General features: G+C 46.1%; 1 protein-coding gene across 5 annotated transcripts in view; it reads right to left on the reverse strand.

The window, feature by feature from the left end:
- The window catches only part of CEP112 (centrosomal protein 112), a 379853-nt gene that overhangs the window by 37102 nt on the left and 322751 nt on the right, over nucleotides 1-20000 (reverse strand). Inside the window, exon 23 of one of the 5 annotated variants that reach the window (XM_056854888.1) lies at nucleotides 6378-6467. The exons of the other annotated variants lie outside the window; for them this stretch is intronic. Within the exon in view, the coding sequence (XP_056710866.1) occupies nucleotides 6378-6467 (90 nt within the window). The remainder of the gene's footprint in view (nucleotides 1-6377; nucleotides 6468-20000) is intronic. 5 annotated transcript variants of the gene reach the window in all.

Genomic DNA, 20000 nt, shown 5'->3' on the forward strand with positions numbered 1-20000 from the left:
GCTTCCAAGGCCAAGTGCTACACAGGTGGCAGCCATACCCAGCATAACACATCTCCCTGCGGCGAAAAAGTTACTTGTGGGATACTAGCTAGCGCTAGCAGCTCGGTGAGGTCAGAAGAAGCACAGAAGAGGATATGAGACTCAAAAAATGGGGCAGAACACAGTCTAGAAAATGTTAGATGCCTTCTGTGAAGCACTTCCTTCCCTGCACGAGGAAGAAATGTGTTCAGCTCAGGCAATTAATGTTTGGCATTTTTAGGATACTCTTCCTATATTTAACTAAGTATTTTGTATTTTCTAAACACATGAGCACATACACCCTCTTGCTGGTGAAAGCTAATGCTTTGTATGGAATTAAGATGAAGTTTCAGCCAAGTTTCACTCGCCTGAGGGGCAACTGTTACATTACCCTGCAGTTGACAGTTCCCTGTGCCTTGAAAAGCATCCTTGGCAGGGGGCTCTTTGCTTCCAAGAAGGGAGTGGAAGGGAATTATTCCTTCCCCGTGACTTGCCTTTCCTCTGAACTTTCCACTCCTCAGCTGCTAGTACCCCTGCCAACATTTTTGACCCATTTTGAAGCAGAGAAGGGGTTGTGGGTGCATTGTCCCTTGTGGCTGCCATGTAATCTGTAGCTTGCCCTTCAGCAAAGTTGTCAAACATGAAGACAGACTCAGAGATGCCTCATCAAAAAAACAAGGAAAAGATGGAGAACTACGATACCACCCAACAAGAAATAATTAGAAACAGCCTTGTGTTTTTAATTAAAGACACAACATTTTGTTCATGTCTTATTCATTTGTTTGTTGTTGTTATAGAATCAAAACACAAGACTTCTCCTTTTAATGAAAAACAGTGACCACTTAAACCTGCATTTTTAAAAAATCTTGAATCAGACTTGTTAAAAGCCTAGCAAATGGTCTTTTGTAATACTGCCAGGGCAAATGTTGAACCTTTATGAAATGTGGTATCAAGACAATGACATTTGGTACAAGTAGGGGGGAAGTTCCAAGGAAGCACCTTGTTTGTCATAGCTGCTTAATCAGCTGCTCTTAAATTGGAGATTATTGCTGCCTCTTTGCAGATCTGATGTGCATGTAGCTGATCTGCTAAAGTATTAACAGGAAAAGGAGAAGTCATTTCACCATTATATTCGTTTGGGAGGTAGTTAAATGAAGGGATTCACTGCCACAGGGGAAAACCTACAACAAATTCCTTTTGACAACAAAGCAAAAGCCCAGAAAGAAGCCACCAACCACGTAAAAACAAACCCACCTACCAACAACCCAAATCTGAGACCCCCTTCTTGGGTCTAGCTTGTTCAGAGTTTTAGGAAAACTGCATTAGTGCAAGTTTACATTTGGGCAAGTACCTGATTCACTCATTGGAAACTTTCTATAGTAGTGCATTAGAGACCTGCAGAAATAGTTCAGTAATTCCGACTGATTACAATGGACCACTTGTGTCCTAGGACTAGAGTGAGTCACAATAGCAGCAAAAATATTCTCACCCAGAAAAAAATACAGTCTTGAAAGAGCTCAGCAATTTGAATAGCTTTTATGAACATTCTTCTGTCTTAAATACTAACTCAAATACCATATGGCTTGGCTAGTCACTGGCTGCTTCCACATGGTGGCAGGGTTCTTGTTGATGCTGGAAATGCAGAAACATTCAGAGCAACTACCAAGCTTCCATATCACAGGTTTCCCTGCACTTTCCCTGTTCTGGTCCCTGACAGCTAACATTTTCCTGCCACCAGAGGGCTTTCACTTCCCCCTTTAATTTGTAAGTGACATATTGATATATATAGCAATCTGTTAATTACCAGTTAAGAGCCTCCACGCCCCCCAGTCCTTTGTGATAGGTATGGAAGTGGTGAAATAGCAGCCACAGGGAATCAGGCAGGGAAAATGGTATGGATGTGGATAGGATCAGGAAATGCTTTTTTGGCCACATGGCATCTACCCCACATTGGTTGTGATAGTTCCAAAAATATTACAATAAAGCACATTTAGGAAGGTTTGCAGCAAAATCAGGGAAAAGCTGGAAGGTGTATGACTATGCCACAGTGCTGTCTGGAAGCTGGACAAAAATCTGCCACATCCCAACTGTATCAAAACATTGGTGTGGTCTGGCCTATTCCATAATTGCCCAGAAAATGCTTTAAATGATCCCACATGCTTTGCACAAAGAAGAAGAGGAAGAAGAAGAAGAGGAGTAGTAGTTGGTTTTTATATGCCAACTTTCTCCACCACTTAAGGAAGAATCAAGGAAGAGGGCTTACAATCACCTTCCCTCCCACCCCACAACAGAGACCCTGTGAGGTGAGGTAGGTGGGGTTGAGAGAGCTCTAAGAGAACTGTGACTAGCCCAAGTTTACCTAGCTTGCTTCATGTGTACGAGTGGAGAAACCAACCCAGTTCACCAGATTAGAGTCCACCACTCATGTGGAGAAGTGGGGAATAAAACCCGGTTCTCCAGATTATAGTCCACTGCTCCTAACCACTGCTCATAACCAGTACACCACACTGGCTCTGCTCAGACAAGTGTTTCATATCATTGTGCATCACTTTAGTTTTGAATAGAGGGGCATTCCACACACTGGGGCCTGATTTACATATATAGGGAATAGTTTCTGCATGCTGAAAGTGAATCCCCATGACACTGTGAAAGACATAGTTACTCCCCTCTAAAGCTGAACATGAAAAGCCAGGTCTTTGGGTTGGTATGCAAAGGGCTGAATGGTGGGCAGGTAGCTGTGCAAGTACTGATGTGCTGGTGGTTTCCCTCCCCTGAATAGTGTTATAGTATTTTGGAAATGGATCACACTTTTTAATTTCAAAAAAGGAGATAAGAGAAGGCTGACAAATGAATAGATACATGCATGAATATTCATGCAGCTCTTAAAACCATACTCCATTTGTGAAGCTGCTTTGAAGAGGAACCACAGCTGCCAGCCAATTAGACACTTCTACAAAACCTGAAGAACCTGTCTAAAACGGAGGAAGTGAAGCTTATATTTGAACAGGAGGGGGGAAATGTAGAAGCTGCTGCTTTGAGACATGTCTGTTCTCACTGTTAGTATCAACACTGCTCATTTTCATTATTAAAAGGTGTAACTTATAGGTAGTTGTGAGAATAACAAAAAGGATTGTGGGTTTTAGATAGCCGAGACAAGCAAGATATGAGTTTAGGAAGGAGTCTGGAAAGGAAGAATGGGATGACTGTATAGAAACCGAAATCTCTAATTGGCCCAAGGATTTTTGGAGTCCTGTGCAAATTATACCCTGATCTGACTAGCCCAGGCTAGCCCAATTTCATCAGATCTCTGAAACTAAGCAGGGTCGGCCCTGGTTAGTATTTGGATGGGAGACCACCAAGAAATACCAGGGTCACTACACAGAGGCTGGCAATGGCAGGCTATGTCTGAATGTCTCTTGCCTTGAAAACCTTGCAGGGTTGCCATAAGTCAGCTACAACTTGACAGCAAAAAAAAAGGGAAAAAGGGGTAAATTTTTATTTTGGTGCCCCTCCATAACCAAGGCAAGTCCCTCTCTGCGTTCCACTCATCTTTCTTTTCCAGATCCTGCTTTATGGAGTGTGGATGCAACCAGGCCCCTGGCCTGAAGAGCCAAAGCTGCACACCCAGGCAGGGGCTGAGGCTGGTCTTGCTTATGGGCCACTGCTGGGCAGGAGCAGGTGGCTTTTGGGGTCAATGGGCTCATTGTCCATGCCTGTGCCACCAAGGCAACTTGGCTATGTTGGCTCCTGAGCTGCTTCAGTCCCCTCCCCCATCTACCCCCCATGTGTATCCTGCCAAGGTTCCCTGGAAGGAGGCTGGGATGGGCCCAGGCCTCCCAGAGCTTACTTGACTGCCTTGCCTGCAGCCTCCTCTGTCTGCCCAGGAGTGCTTAGCCAGGGACTGGGACTGGAATGGCCCTCACCTCTGGGCCAGCTCCTCAGAGGCCTCTGTGTGGCAACCACCCAGCAAATATAAGGGAGTGGAAGGGAGTACGCAAGGGCACCTCAGGCTTGGCATCCAGTTGCCAAGGAGCTGCTAAGGAGGCGCTTCTGTAGAGATTGCCTTGGGGAGGCCGGAGAAGGAAGGACTTCTGGGGGGTCAAAGGAAGGAGAAGGGGCTCCTGAAGGAGAAGGGGCTCCCCCCATCCCCCTCCCCCCGCTGTTTGCCTTCTTGGTCAGCTGTGCTCCTGCATAGCAGGGATACAGCAGGGATTCAGATGGAATGCCAAGCCTGAGTGAGGAAGTGAGGAGTCTGGTGGGATTCTGATCTGCTGTTCAGGGCAGGTAACCTACACCCACTGATTCCCTCTCCCTTGGACATTGTCTCACCTCAGGAAACAGCAGTTCAGAGTTGCTGAAGAACAGGCAAGTGGCAGTGCCACAGTGCCATATCCTACAAGGGAGAGGCAGCCTGTGCCCCACTGTGAAAGTGCTGGCCAGAAGCACTGGTGCAGCGCCACCCACAGCTGCCATTGCTCTGTCTCCCCATGGCCTGCTGCCGCTGCAGACCATAGCACCACTAATCATGGTGATAGAGGAAGGTAGGAAGGCCGACTACATTGGCAGTGGCTTGCTGTGGCTGATCCTGAAGCTGTGAGAGGGCTAGCTGGGCTCCGCACAGAGCGGACAGAGCTTTGCTATTCTTCAACATCACCTAGCATAGCTGAACAAGACAACACAAGGATAAAAGCGGTCAGGTAATGCAAAAAGGGAAGGTATTCAAATAAGGACCCAGGGATTGGAAAGCTGGCTAATTTCTCAAACAATGTACCTCTCCTTCAGAAAGGTTGGTTTTTTGTGTGTGTGTGTGGGGGGGGGGGGGTTAAACGCTGAGTAGCCACAGAACTTACTCACTCATAGTACTTACTATGAGATTACTTGATTACAAGTGTTCTTACACATCACTGTCAAATGGACAAAGGAAAAATGTAGTGAATATTTGACATCAAGTCACAATTTAAAAAACCTCATGAGTAAGTTTATAACAAATATTTTATGTTATATATATATAACATAACATTTTATGTTAATCTATGAGTAAGTTTATAACAAACATTTTATGTTATATATATAACATAACATTTTATGTTAATCTATGGCTGAGTTTGGCTTAAAAAGTGGTCTTATTTTTCTTGCGGGACACATGCCAACATTTCTCTTAAATCATATGCCCACCTTTTTGGATCTCCAAATAAACTGAACAGTTAGCAATTGCTTAAGATTTTCAGTTAATCACCTGTAAATCTACAGTATATTTCACTAGGACTTAGAACCCCAAACAGTCTAAAGCTCTAATTTCATCTTTCAAAACATTTACCCTATTACAGTTCATTTTTCGAATGTGTGTGTGTGTGTAAGTGCTGTCAAGTTGCTTCTGACTTTTCGGATGTCTTAATACGAAACAAGAAAAGAGGACAAGGATATAAGTTGTACAACCAATTAGTACATTACTACAACTTGAAAACTGTATTAAATTGCATTATTCTTGACATTACCCACCATAGTAAATATTTGAAAAATGAAATTGCAAACAATATTAGCATTTAAAAGTAAATGCATCATTTAACCTCTGGACTATCAGTTTGAGAATTTAGGAATTTGCCCATAGGGTACAGACAGTTTAATCCTTTATATAAGTATATATATGTTTGTGTGTATATAAAATGCAGGGTACTATATATATAATACCCTGCATTTTCAGTAGAAGTTGTGGTTTTGTCTTCAAGCAAGAAAATATTTTCATATATATATATGGCCATATATACACACCATATTTTTCGCTCCATAGCACGCACCTGACCATAACATGCCCCCCCCCCCAGCCGGAAAGCCGGCTCGCGCTGGAACGACGCAAGCCGGCTCTGTGCGCCCCACCCACCTCCCATCTGGCTCGCTGTGGCGCGCTGTAACGATGCGAGCCTGCTCTGTTAGCCCCGCCTGCCTCCCAGCTGGGAGGTGGGCGGGGAAAGCCGGCTGGCTGTTCCAGCATGCCCAGCCGGCTCTGTCCGCCCCGCCCGCCTCCCAGCTGGGAGGCGGGCGGGGCGCACAGAGCCAGCTGGGCGCGCTGGAACAGGGCGCACAGAGCCGGCTCACGTCGTTCCAGCGCGCCCAGCAGGCTCTGTGCGCACATTCGCTCCATAACACGCACAGACATTTCTCCTCACTTTTGAGGAGGAAAAAAGTTTGTGTTATGGAATGAAAAATACAGTGTGTGTGTGTGTATATATATAGATAGATAGATAGATAGATAGAGAGAGAGAGAGAGAGAGAGAGAGAGAGAGAGAGAGAGAGAGAGAGAGAGAGAGAGAGAGAGAGCGCTTCCTTGCCCATGAGCAGAAATCTATCAGGAAATAACATACCTGTTCCTGTGTCTCCAAATCTCTGTGTTGCAACTTCTTTTCTGTCAAGTGCACCTCACTGCAATAGTTCTCAATCTCATCTTGCAAACCCTGAAAAATATCAGTACAAAGCAAACATGAACTTTCACAAGAACAGAAGGAAACCATGTAGAATGAGTGCAACATTTGGTAGTAGAAGTAATGGATGTTCAAAATTCTTCAAACATAATTGTCAACAATATCTGAGACATTGCATATAAGGTCCAGCAAACCTCCCTCTCACTGAGCTTCCTTTCTAAAGAAGCATTGACGGTAGTTTTTACTTCATCTTATATTCTAATAGCGAAGTCAGCCAAATCTTTGGATACTTAAATCAAGTGACTGCAGCTGTGAACGGGCAAAACAGATCTTTCTACAAACCTGAAAAGGTTTGCAGCAAATGTGAAATTTACCAAACAATAACAACAACGGGGGGTTTACAAAACCCAAAAATGATAAAAGGAGCACCTGTAGCTTTAAGCAATGGATTCCCTCAGTGGCTGTTGTTAAACAAGCACAGTATTCCAGGCTTCAGTTTCAGTGAAAGGGAGGAGGGGAGGCTCCCTTCCAGGGATGTTTTGGCCTTTGAGGGAGGACTCAATGGGGCCATGCCTAGGGTTGCCAGCTTCTGGTTGGGAAATTCCAAGAGATTTTGTGGTGAAATTGGAGGAGGGCAGGGTTTGGAAAGGGGGGAGGCCTCAGTTGGATATAATACCATAGAGTCCATCCTCCAGAGCAGCCGTTTTCTCCAGGGATACAGATCTCTGTCATCTGTTGTAATTCTGGGAGATCTCCAGGTCTCACCTGGAGGTTGGCAACCGTAGGCCTGGCAGCAACCTCTGGGTGACTTAATACAACTCAACTTGCATGATTCAACTAGGCCTGGCTGCTTGCTACTATTCAACAGCCACTGGGATTCCAGGAGAGCTGGTTACTGCCACTGCTGCTGTGGGAGGGGGAGGAAGCAGATGGGTGGGATAAAGAGAGAGTGGGGCAGTGGAAAGAGAGAGAAAGAGTGATGGGGCAGAAAGAAAGGTGACAGGCACAAAGGAGAGAGAAAGAAAAAGGGTTGCAGGAGGTAGAAAGAGCGAGAGAATGAGAGAAGTAAGGGGAGAGGAGAGGAAGCAAAGGTAGGGGAAATGGGATAGCTGCTCCCGCAAATTTCTTTCAGGTCTCCACTTGTAAAGCTGTAATCCCCAAACTGTTCACCGTGGAAAGTGTGTCAGGAGAAAAACAAACAAATTAATGCAAGGCTCCTGTGAAATCAAGCTGCCTGCTGCATTTCTGTGTGATTTGCTGTGTGATTACCTGTTCTAGCTATGCCTTCCTCCAAGAGTGAGTGGATTCCATCCTGTCTGTCCATTAGGAATGGAGCATTCAGCCACTCCAAATACAATGCTGCAGCTAAATGACTCATCCTCATACTCATGTGCCTTGCATTTCTGTATGAGTTGTGATTATTGCAGAGCTCATTAGATTAAAAAAGATGAGTACACGCCTCTTCCCATCTCTTTTCATTAAAGAGTTTTAACAGTGGGGCCTAACACACTCAGTATATACTAAGTTTAAAAAAATGTGTTATCCAGGTTAGATCACACCTCAGACCTCCCATTTTGGCTTGGAAATGCTTAGAAAGCGCCAGACATCTGTTTTTTCCTAAAAGACCTATACCACGATGTATTTTGTTATGTCGTTTCAAAACCGGCAATCCAAGGGGTGCATTCAGTTACACACGCTATTCAGTTCTCCTCCCATCCCACCTTCCCCCTCCCCTCCCATTTGCATCTACCAATCATTATTGTTACTTAATCCTCCCCCCCCCCAGTGCTTTTGGTCTTACAAAGGAACACAGGAACGTTGGAACATTAGATCAACCATTTTTATTTGTGCAGGGTCCCAATCAAACATTTCCCTCATATGGAATGTCCTTGAAGTGGATTTTGTAAACGGTTCGTGGGCTTGAGGAGGAAGGAATGCAGAGGAGGGCGAGGGCTGGAAAAGTAGCGAAATTGCTGTGAGCGGCAGATGGGGGAGGGGGAAGCAGCAGGAGGAGGGAGAGAGACTGAGGGATAGAGAGAGCGCCCCCCCACACACACACACACAAGTCAGGGCTCTCCCGCCGGCACAAAGTTTCTCCCCGCCTGTCCTCCCTTTCTCCCGATTTTTTTAATGTGCTCGTCCCAACGAAAAAATGCAAGATCGTTGGACCAATGCCAGAAAAGACGGCAGCTCTGTGATTAGCACTGTGCAAGGAACGGTTCATTTTGGGGTTTTTTTTGGGGGGGGGAATGCCTGCATAGGTTGTGATTAGGGTTTCCCTGCCGTGCAAATGAGGCAATTCTTAATGGTGTACAGCACTCCTTTGGATCAATGATATTGCGCATTCGTGGAAAAAAAAAGGGGAGGGGAGGCGGGGAAGCATCAGGGACATAGACATGATGCAGTGCTCCCCACGCTCCTCCTTGCAATATGACAATAAACTGTCTTGGAAGCAGTCATAACAGGCACAGTGCGATCGGAAATGAAGAATACACATCCAAAACACACACACCGAGCACGATGATAATATGCTGTAAATTGTTGGTGTGATAAGCCTCAGTGTCGCTATGAGTCGGAAGCGACCTGACAGCACTTAACACACAACAGTGTGAAGGCGGTGGTGTTTTTGATTTATAAAACTGCCCAGGAACAAAATAGTTAACTATCCTATTTTCCTTTGTGGTCCTGATTCTAATTGGTTGCAATTCAGCTTACAAACTACTGGGAAGATCCAACCATGAATCTGCAAGGTCTTATCTGTTTTGATGCTGAATAGCATGGTTGAATCACCCCATCTTGCATTGAAATATGCAAGACACGCAAGCCAAGAAACATAGGAGACAACTCATTTTAGAGCTTAAATAAACTAGAAGCATCTAAAAGTGGCACAAATATTCACCAGAATCCCCTCTTTCTTAGATAATAACAGAATAATGTAGGCTTAAATCATTAACAGGATAAAAGTGCTATTCAGATAAAATGAGTACTTGTGATAGATCTTGCATAATTGCTTTGAAGGAGTGTCAGAAGTTAACCTAAAAGTATTAAAGCTGCAAAACTTCAACCTATCCTGATGCCAAAAACTTTAATTAACACTAAAAAGGGCTTCAGATCTGTCCAATTCCATCTTGTAATATATCACACACACAACATATCACATAATGGAAGTCCTTCATAAAACATGTGCACTACCTTTTCTTCCTAAAGGACCTGAGATAAGTTAAAAACAAAGGGAGATACATTCCTGAGGGTTGGGACTTGATTTGAGCTTGGAGACTGCTGGTGCACAGATTCCCAACAGGAAGGTGTGGGTCCAGAGAACAACGAATCTCAGGTAAAACTCCCATGCATAAATGACCCAAATTCATTTTCAAATGACAAGTAAGCATGTCTGCATTATACCTGACCTTGCAACTGCTTTGTGCTGGCCAGAGAACAAGGAAGTAAACTGTTTGGCTTTCCCAAACAGATATTCCATACTTTGAAAGGCACTTAAAATCTAAATGAGATAAGCTCTACGGCAATAATACAAGTACACATTCATTTGATTGTGCAATACAAGTTGGTTGGAAGGGACTGAGTGGGTCTCAGTGAATATGTAATATTCACTGAGACACACTCAGTCTCTTCCAACCAAGTAGAAAGGCAATATTGTGCAATTAAAAGATTGTTACCAAGGGCAGGTTGAACATTAAATTTATGCATCCATTGGGTGGCTCCTTCAATTTTCCTGTATACATGTTGGAATATCCCACCCATGCAATTTTTCCACAGATGATTCCATCACATACAGCTCTCCAGGAATCCACTCTCAGTTAAAACTATGCAGAAAACAGTTTTTTTAATATTCTTGTGTAGCTAGAGCAATGGAGTAAAATATGTTATTAAAACTAGCTCTAAGGATTGATTCAAACATTATGGCCGTATGTAAAGACATAAAAACGCTTCTGCATGGTCAGTTTGAGAGCTGCATCACTAATAAAACTAGAGGACTGGTTGAGTCACCTGGAGAGCCTGCTCACACAGTATATTTCTGAGGCCTACCACTGGCACAAAGACTCTAGATTATCAAGCCACCTATGTATGTAAGTTGCTTAAAAATGGTATTGTTCTCTTGAGGAGAGCAGTGGTAAAAAGGCAAACTCTATGCCAGGAAATATTAGGAAAGGGACTGACTACAAAACAGCCAATATTGACATGCCTTTGTAATAAAACTATGATGCAGCCTCAGTTGAATACTATGTACAGTTCTGGTTGATGTATCTCAAAAATGGCATTGCAGAACTGGAAAAAATATAAAGGAGGGCAACCAAGATGATTAGCAAGTTTGAGCACCTTCTCTATGAGGAAACACTGGATAGTCTGGGACTTTTCAGTCTAGAAAAAAGACAGCTAAGGGAAGGCATGATAGAGGTTTATAAAATTGTGCATGGGGTGGAGAAAGTAGCTAGAGGGAGCTTTCTCTCCCTCTCCCATAATACTAGAACTTGAGGGCACCCAATGAAATGGTTGGGAAATAGGTTCAGGACAGACAAAAGGAAATACTTCATTACTCAACTTGTGGAAATCACTGCCAGTGTCCATGAGTATAGATAGCTTTCAAAGGGGGTTAGACAGATTCATGGAGGAGAGGAGCATTAATGGCTACTAGGCATGATGACTGAACGGCACTTCCATATTCAGAGCAAGAAAACCTCTGAATACCAGTGCTGGGGGACAGCAGAAGGGGAGGACCCTGGTTTCTATGCTCTATTTGATCTGCAGGGCAATTGATGGCCACTGTGAAATTGGATGCTGGACTAGAGGGAATACTGGTCTGATCCAGCAGGCTCTTATCATAGAATCATAAAACTGGAAGGGGCCTAAAGACCATCGAGTCACGATGGTAGGGGATAGAGAAAAATCCATCTCCAACACTTGTGCTGTGCACAGCCAGGTCCATTGCAAATAAGACCGCAACCCTGCAGGGTTATTTGACAGCACAGGGTGTGGACCTGGCTTGCATGACCGAGACCTAGATGAGAGAGGGTGAGGCAGTTGCTCTGAAAGAACTGGCTCCCCCAGGTTTCTCAGTTCTCCATCAATCTCAGACAATAGGCTGGATGTGTGCGTGACAATACTCATCTGGGAGGCTTTCTCTTTCAGGGCTCTACCCGACCCAGAGATCTCCAGAATTTAATGTGTTGGCCTGGTGTGGGATGCTGAGGAGAGCCTGGCTATCTGGCTGGTGTACCAGCCACCCAATGTACCAGCAGATACCCCACCGAAACCTCTTGAGGTGGCTACAGGGTGGGCCTTGGAGTTCCCCAGACTGATAATCTTGGGGGATTTCAATGTTTGTACCAATGTTGCCTCATCTTTGCAGGCTTTGGACATAGTGTCCTCCATGGTAGCACTGGGGGTGAACAAGGGCAACCCAGAGGTGGCCAGCAACACTGCAAAGGAGGTGGTCATTGACGCGGAAGCCAGCGGATTGGCAGTCTGTCCAGGATAACACCATCAGAAAATCTTCTGCTACTTAGAAAAGTGTAGTTTATTTCACAGTGCAAAGATATAATACAGATACTTCTTACACACTCTCCGCTCATAGCATCCCACATAGAATTTCAGTTCCATTCTATTATATATACCTGGTGGTCGCAGCCACCAATCACAGTAGATGCCTAGTCATTCTGACATGGCTCCTGTATTTGCATCAGCCTCCTGGTCATAACCGGATCAGGCCAGCTCCCTCTAGCTCTCCAGGGACTTTCCAGGCTAATTGCATCTTTACTAGATCCATCTGATCTAACCTGCATCTGTCAAACTAATCTGACAGCCTTGTAATCTTGACACTCCTTCTCAAGGATTTTAGATTAGTTTGGATAGTTTCACAAACCTGTTATAATCCACGTTTTTTGTAAACAGATCTGCCACATTACCAGCACTGGCACACTTTGCAATATATACCAAGCTTTTGTTCACAGCTTCAACCACATTGACATACCTTATTCTAATATGTTTACTCCTGCCTTTAAAGTTTTGCTTGGTCGCAAGTTGTAGCACAGATTGGTTGTCAGTATATATCCTTACTGGTAATTGTACAGACACATTGAGTTCCTTCATGAGATAAACAAACCATTCCATCTGGTTTATACATTCACTCATAGCACTATATTCTGCTTCACACGAACTCATGGCTACAAATGACTGTTTCACAGATTTCCAATGTATGGGTGCTTCCCCAAGATACAACACATACCCAGTCGTTGATTTGGCGCTCCCCTGATCTGCCCATGAAGCGTCTGCATTAGCAGTCAGTTCCCCATTACATGCATTCAGGCATAGCTGTTTGTTCACAGATCCCTTCAGGTATCTGAGTACACGATTAGCTGCCTTCCAGTCACTTTGTTTTGGTCACATATTTTTCCTGCTCAGGCAATGCACCGCCTGATATATGTCTGGGCGAGTCCAACAAGCAAGATATAACAAACTTCCTATCAGAGACTGATACAGAGATTTGTCACACTCTTCTTGTTCCTGAGACTCTTCACACAAATAACCTGTGACCATCGGGGTTTCAGCTGCATTAGCATCAACCATGCTAAACCTTTCCAGCAACTGTTTTATTTTTTCTGTCTGAGACAAGTAAAATACACCTTTATTGTCTCTGCTTATTTTTACCCCTAGATAATTTCTTATCTCTCCCAAACATTTCAGTTTAAAACGTTCTCCCTGCTGTTTCTGAAATTGTTCTTGGTCACTCTCATTATTTGGTATTACAAACAGATCATCCACGTAAATTAACACGTATGACTCCTTCTGACCTGTGCACCTTGAAAATAAACAAGGATCAGCAACACTTTGTTTGAAGCCTAATTTCTTAACAGCATCAATTAAGCACTTGTGCCACTCTGGCCGATTGATGTAAACCATACAAAGCTTTGTTCAGCTTTAGTACCTTGGCTTCCTCCTTCAATTCAAAACCTGGAATTTGAGTCATGTAGACTTCCTCTACCAAAGGTGTGTTTAGGTAAGCTGTCAATGTCATAGTGGAAAACTTTCAGACCTTTCAACCCTGCAACTGCCAGGGCTGTTTTAATGGTTTCACACCGAACAGTGGGCGAAAAAGTTTCATCAAAATTAACAAATTTCCTTTGAGCAAACCCTTTACAAACTAGTCTGGCTTTTCTTTGTACAGTACCATCAGCCAACTGCTTGAGTTTGTAAACCCACCTGCAACCTATCACAGGTTGTCCCTTTGGTAAATTCATTGGTGTAATTACATTATGCTCCTTCAAAGCATTCATTTCCACACCCATGGCTTGCAGCCATAAATCCGTCTCTCTATCACCATGAGAAAGTACCTGCTTGAAACTTTCAGGTTCAATTACAGACACGTGGTTAATTAATCTTCAAACCCATACCTTGGTGGAGGTACTCCTTTATTACTCCTGTTTGAACGTCTGACTACCGTGTCACTAGACTCCCTTCCTTCTGGAGTCTCACTCTTTACTGTTTCCCTGTTTGAAACATCTCCAGGAAAAACACTTTCATCTGCCTCTGGCTGTTCATTAGCTGGCAATAAAACCTCTTCAGGAACCTTATCTGTGCCGTGTAACCTTGGCCAATTAAAAGATTCTCCGAAGTTCGCAGACCTGCTAAATGACACCTGATTCTGATCATTAGCAAAGTGATAAGATTTTGCTGCATTCTGATATCCCAGAAAAATCAGCGGTTTGGATTTCTTGCCACCTGCTCTGTGGTTTTTTTAAAGGTATATTCACCCAAGCCTTTGTACCAAACACTCTTAAATGCTTTAAAGAGGGATTTCTCTTGTACAATGCCTTGTAGGGAATATTGTTAATGCTGGAGGTCCAAAGTCTATTGATCAAATAACAAGCCACCTTGATGCCTTCCCCCCAAAACCTGGGTTTTAGATTAGCACCCTCTATCAAAGCTTGCAACATTGACTTTAGATAACCAATCCTCTCAGCCACTCCATTCTCCTGAGAAACGCGGGGATTAGCCAATCTGTGCTCAATTCCCTTACTCTCTAACCACTGGGTAAATGCATTAGAGACAAACTCACTGCCTCTGTCAGATTGCAAACTGGATACATTGAGGTCTAGCTGCTTTTCCACCCTATTAATCCAATACTTGATGGTTTGGCATGCCTCACTTTTCTGCTTCAGCAGATACACCAAGCCAAAACGAGAAAAATCATCAACAATGCATAAAGCATACCGGTTCTTAGACACACTCTCAGGAAATGGACCATAGAGATCTAAATGCGCGATTTGCAACAGTCTGGTTGCCACTTTAGCCACTGGGCTACGTCTGCTTTTAACAGATTTGCAGACAGTGCAATCTAGGAAAGAACTGCACTCATTTAGCTTAATGTCATCCTTCCCTAACACACTCAGGGTCTTCTTTAGGATGGAATAGCTTGCGTGGCCAAAACGCCTATGTAGAAGGTGTATGAACTCATTATGTGGATTTTTATTTAAAGATTCCACTACCATAGAAGTTTCTCCTGTCCTTCTATGTACCACATAAACATCCTTTTGCAAGTGCCCATCTAACATTACAACCCCTTCCTGGCTTATCTGGCAGGTGTTTCCTTCAAACTGCACCTTAAAACCAGCCTTAGCCAGCACAGAAACACTCAGCAAGTTATTCTGCAACTCAGGCACACAAAGTACATCTTGAAATGTATAGTTTAAACCTGGGAAAAACAACTCCCCCTCAGAGTGTACCTTTAAGTGTTTCCCATCTGCTAGACTTACATTAGACTTAGCAGATTGCTTTTGGTTGACCAACATAGAAGCCTGTTTAACAAAACATTTACTTGCCCCACTATCCAAGAGCCAAATGTCCTCTTTGCTTCCAGCTTCTGCCAGCACAACAGCAGTGTAAGTTCCATTCACTAACTGTCTCTTTGGTTGCTTTTTCCTGGCCAACTGTGGACAGTTTCTTTTCAGGTGTTGCGTGGACCCACAGGCAAAACACTTCCTGATAAACATCAAGCATTCTGTCAGAGGCTGCCTGACAACAGATTCAGACTCTGACGGAGACCAGATCCAGGGACAGAGTCCTCCTTCCCCACCCACACTGACAGAGAAAACAGCTGATGACGATGTATTGCCAAGACATACCTTAAAGTCACCGGCTACAGAGCAGCCTAAAGAAGACCAGACGCCGGCCGACCCAGGAACATCAAGGAAGCTGCCCAGGGAGCCGGGAGACCATGAGGAACAGATGTCTCCTGGGACTCGTCGAAGGAAAATGGGCCGGGTCCTGGCAGAACAACGCCAGCGTTCAGCCAGGTTGGAACAACAAAGAAGGAACCGAGACAGCCATGAAGATAGTGAGTGAGTCTTTACAGAAGCTGCCTCCCCCAGACAGCTGCAAGTATTTAGGAAGGCTGAGCCAGCAGAATCTGTGGAAGCAACGCGTGGCGAACCTGCGGCACTCCACTCTGGCTGACGCTGTATCGACTTGGACTGCTTTCTCGACCCTGAATTCTTCTGGACTCCCTGCCTGACCTTGGACCGGCCTGACCCTGACTCTGCCTTTCGCTCTGACGGATTGCCTTTCACCCTGACTGACCTTGGACTGTTACTGGACTGCGTTATTACTCCCATTCCCAATTAATACAGCTGCCAGCTGTAGAAGCCTCGGCTTCAGAAACCCCAGCCTGTTGCCCCGCCTGCTGCAGGCCTCTTCAGAGCACCGTGCTGCTACAGGAGCACCCCGCCCTAGTGGGCCAGCACACATTCCTCCTCTTGCTTGTAGCTCCTACTCCTCCGGTCTCCCTCACGCGCTTGCGTCTGAGCCATCTGCGCAGGGTAGAACGCTGCCCCTCTTTCTGGGTTGACTCCCTGCTGGGCTGATGATCTCAGCATTGACTGTAAATGACCTCTCTGCCTGGGTTGATTTACACCGAGCTGCATGGCTGATGAATCCCGCGGCGACTCTGATGCTCCTCTGGCATCGGGATGGGGCAACAGCTGGGCTGAAGTCATCTCCTTACGTCCTTCCTCCTGTCGTTCCTCATCCTCCAGAATCTGTCCAGTCACATACTCATAGGTTAATTGCCCTGCTGCCAAACTCTCCAACGAGGTTACTAAGACATCAAAACTCGCATCCAGAGAACTTAACAGCAAGTACACCCGGTCTTCTGCAGCAACATTCTTCCCTCTTAACTCCAGCTGTCTAAACAACTCTGCCAGAGTTTTCAAGTGGGCTGCGGCTGGCGTGTGCAGTGATTTATTGCACCTATAAATCCATCTCATTAGTGCCAGCACAGTGCCTGCAGAGTACCGGAGATGCACTGTTCGTAAAGAATCCCACGCCGTCTTGGCATGCTCCTTGCCCGCAACGTATACAAGCTGGTCGTCTCCCACCGACAACGTGATATTGGCAAGGGCTTTAGTGTCCTTGGCAATCTCGGCTGCTGTGGTAGGCTGCCTCTCCACAGCGTCCCACAAATCCTCCCTCTTCAGATACTGCTCCAGCCTCACAGACCAAACATGGTAATTCCCAGAGGTGAGCTTATCCACAGGGATAATTGATTGAGCCATAACTCACGCAGCCTTCCTTTTCCTTAGTAGCTTCTGAAAATCCTGGACTCTGCTTAGCTACCACCACACATAACCTGCACAGTGTAGCAGAAACACTCCTTTAGCGTGGAGCTGGGCCCAGAGCCCTGATGCGGAAGCCAGCGGATTGGCAGTCTGTCCAGGATAACACCATCAGAAAATCCTCTGCTACTTAGAAAAGTGTAGTTTATTTCACAGTGCAAAGATATAATACAGATACTTCTTACACACTCTCCGCTCATAGCATCCCACATAGAATTTCAGTTCCACTCTATTATATACACCTGGTGGTCGCAGCCACCAATCACAGTAGATGCCTTGTCATTCTGACATGGCTCCTGTATTGCATCAGCCTCCTGGTCATAACCGGATCAGGCCAGCTCCCTCTAGCTCTCCAGGGACTTTCCAGGCTGATTGCATCATTACTAGATCCATCTGATCTAACCTACACCTGTCAAGCTAATCTGACAGCCTTGTAATCTTGACAGTCATGATGCCTGAGGGAAGTGGCAGTGGCTGACTTATGGTCCTTGGCGGAGTGGCTGCCTGGCATGGCTATTCTGTGGTCTGACCTGCTGGAGAGGTGATCCTGTTGTGGAGCTATGCGCCTGGAGAAGGTGGACCAGGCCAGGCGGAAGGTCATGGTAGCCATTGGTAAAGTGGCTGTTGTCCTCAGAGGAGCAGTGGTTCATCACCCGGACATTTCCTCCTGCCTGGATGCTTTATTTTGCCCGGACAGGGTCCATCTTTCCTCATGGGGGTCAAAATATGGACCCAGGACATTTGTCACGGTCTGCTGACTTGGTTGCAACTGTAGGCATTGGCAGGAGTCAGCTGGGGCCTGATGGGTCAACAGCTGTCTCTTGTGGCGGTTTTGGCATAGGGCCGGACCCAGTTTGGGGGGAATGCTGGCCTGCGTGCCCCCTTTTTACCACTCTGGGGACCCCAATAAGGCCTTGATTGGGACATGCCCAGCTTGGGGGCTGTCGGTGTGGCCTCCCACCAAGTGGCGGGGTGCCACACAGCAGGCTTCCGTCCAAGCGGATCTCACATACTGCCATCCCAGGCTACTCCCAGCAGGCGGGCTGGGTAGTTGGAGGTACAGTGGTTGGCAGGCGGGTCAGCCAATATCTTGGATCCAGTCCCTATGCTTCACAAATGACTAATGTTTTAACCAATAAAACCTGTGGCCATTTTCATTCTAACAATAGCTTTGTGTGTTTTATGTGTTGCTAAGGCATTTGCCTCTCGGGTGCGGGGGATGGTTGCATGCCTGGGGTGGCTGATGGGGGGTTCTTTGTGGTAGCTGGCTCCAGCACTCTTCGTAGATAAGTGCTGGGTCAGCAACCCTGTATGTTATATATTATCTGTTGCTGTATGTATTATCATGCTCTTACTCAGCCTTAATTTAAAATTGCTTCTGCAATTTATACTTTTCAAAAAATTCATGGAATCTATATATAGATCTGATGTTGAGACTAATTTGGCTGAAAAGTCTGGGGCTGATTCAAATGCTACTGACTGCACATGAAAGTCTCATTAAGCCATTTATGTAGAGTGCTTGCTCTTAAGAACATAAGTACGTTTATTTGTCAGGGATACTTTAGATTATCCTGCATGGTGTAGAGGGTTTGTTTATTTATTTGTTTATTTATTTATTAGTATTGTACCCCACTCTATATCCTGGCTGGAAAAAGGCTCAGAGCGACTAACAATCATAAAATACAATACAGACATGTATACCGTATATACTCGCGTATAAGCCGAGTTTTTCAGCCCAAAAAAAGGGCTGAAAAAGCCGGCCTCGGCTTATACGGGGGTCAATATGGTAGAGGGGGGAGGGAGGAGGGAGGAGGGAACTTACTGCTGCCGCCTTTTCCAGGCCAGGAGCGGCCTCTAGAGGCCCCCTGCAGCCGCGGGGAGGCCGCTGCGCCGCCCCCGCCGCCTTTTCCCAGCCGGGAGTGGCCTCCAGAGGCCCCCTGCAGCCGCAGGGAGGCCTCTCAGCCACCCCCGCCGCCTTCTCCTGGCCGGGAGCGGCCTCCAGAGGCCCCCTGCAGCTGCGGGGAGGCCGCTCCGCCGCCCCCGCCGCCTTTGCTCGGCCGGGAGCGGCCTCCAGAGGCCCCCTGCAGCCGCAGGGAGGATGCTCCGCCGCCCCCGCCGGGCCTGCACCACTTCCTGCCGCCAGGAGCGGCCTGGGCGCTCCTGCAGCTGCAGGAAGGCCACCCCCGCCGGATCCGCTGCTTCCCACCTCCAGGAGCCCAGAAGGTAAGTCTGCGGGGGGGGGGGAGGTGTTATAAGCCGACCCCCGGCTTATACGCGGGTGCCTAATTTTTCCCAGTATAAGATGGAAATTTATCAGAAGGGGGGAAGTGAGGCCAGGTATGATGGATACTGTTGCTGTCCTCAACCACAGTCCTGGTGAAACAACTCAGTCTTACAGGCCCTATCGAACTGAACAAGGTCCCACAAGGCCCTAGTCTCACTTGAGAGAGAGTTCCACCAGGCCGGGACCAGGGCTGAAAAAGCCCTAATCCTGGTTGAGGACAGCCAGACATTCTTCGGGCCGGGAACCAACAGTAGGTTATTATTCGCTGAGCACAATTTTCTCTGGGGTGCTTACCAGGAGAGATGGTCCCGAAGATGGTCCCAGCCCATGTAAGGCTTTAAAGGGTAAAACCAGCCCCTTAAACCTGATCCAGTGCTCCACCTGGAGCCAGTGCAGTTGTTGAAGCACTGGCTGAATATGTGCTCTCCATGGGGTCCCAGTAAGGACCCTCACTGCAGAGTTCTGTACCAGCTGGAGCTTTTTGATCAGTCTCAAGGGCAGCCCTACATAAAGTGAGTTACAGTAATCTAGTCAGAAGGTGACTGTCGCATGGATCACCATGGCTAGGCCCAGGTGGGGGGTGGGGAGAGAGAGAGAGACTTTTAACTTATTGTATTTTTGAGAGAAGATGGGGTGGTGGTGTTGGGGGCACAGGGA

This window comes from Euleptes europaea, chromosome 1, assembly GCF_029931775.1.
Source record: "Euleptes europaea isolate rEulEur1 chromosome 1, rEulEur1.hap1, whole genome shotgun sequence".
Taxonomy (NCBI): Eukaryota; Metazoa; Chordata; class Lepidosauria; order Squamata; family Sphaerodactylidae; genus Euleptes; species Euleptes europaea.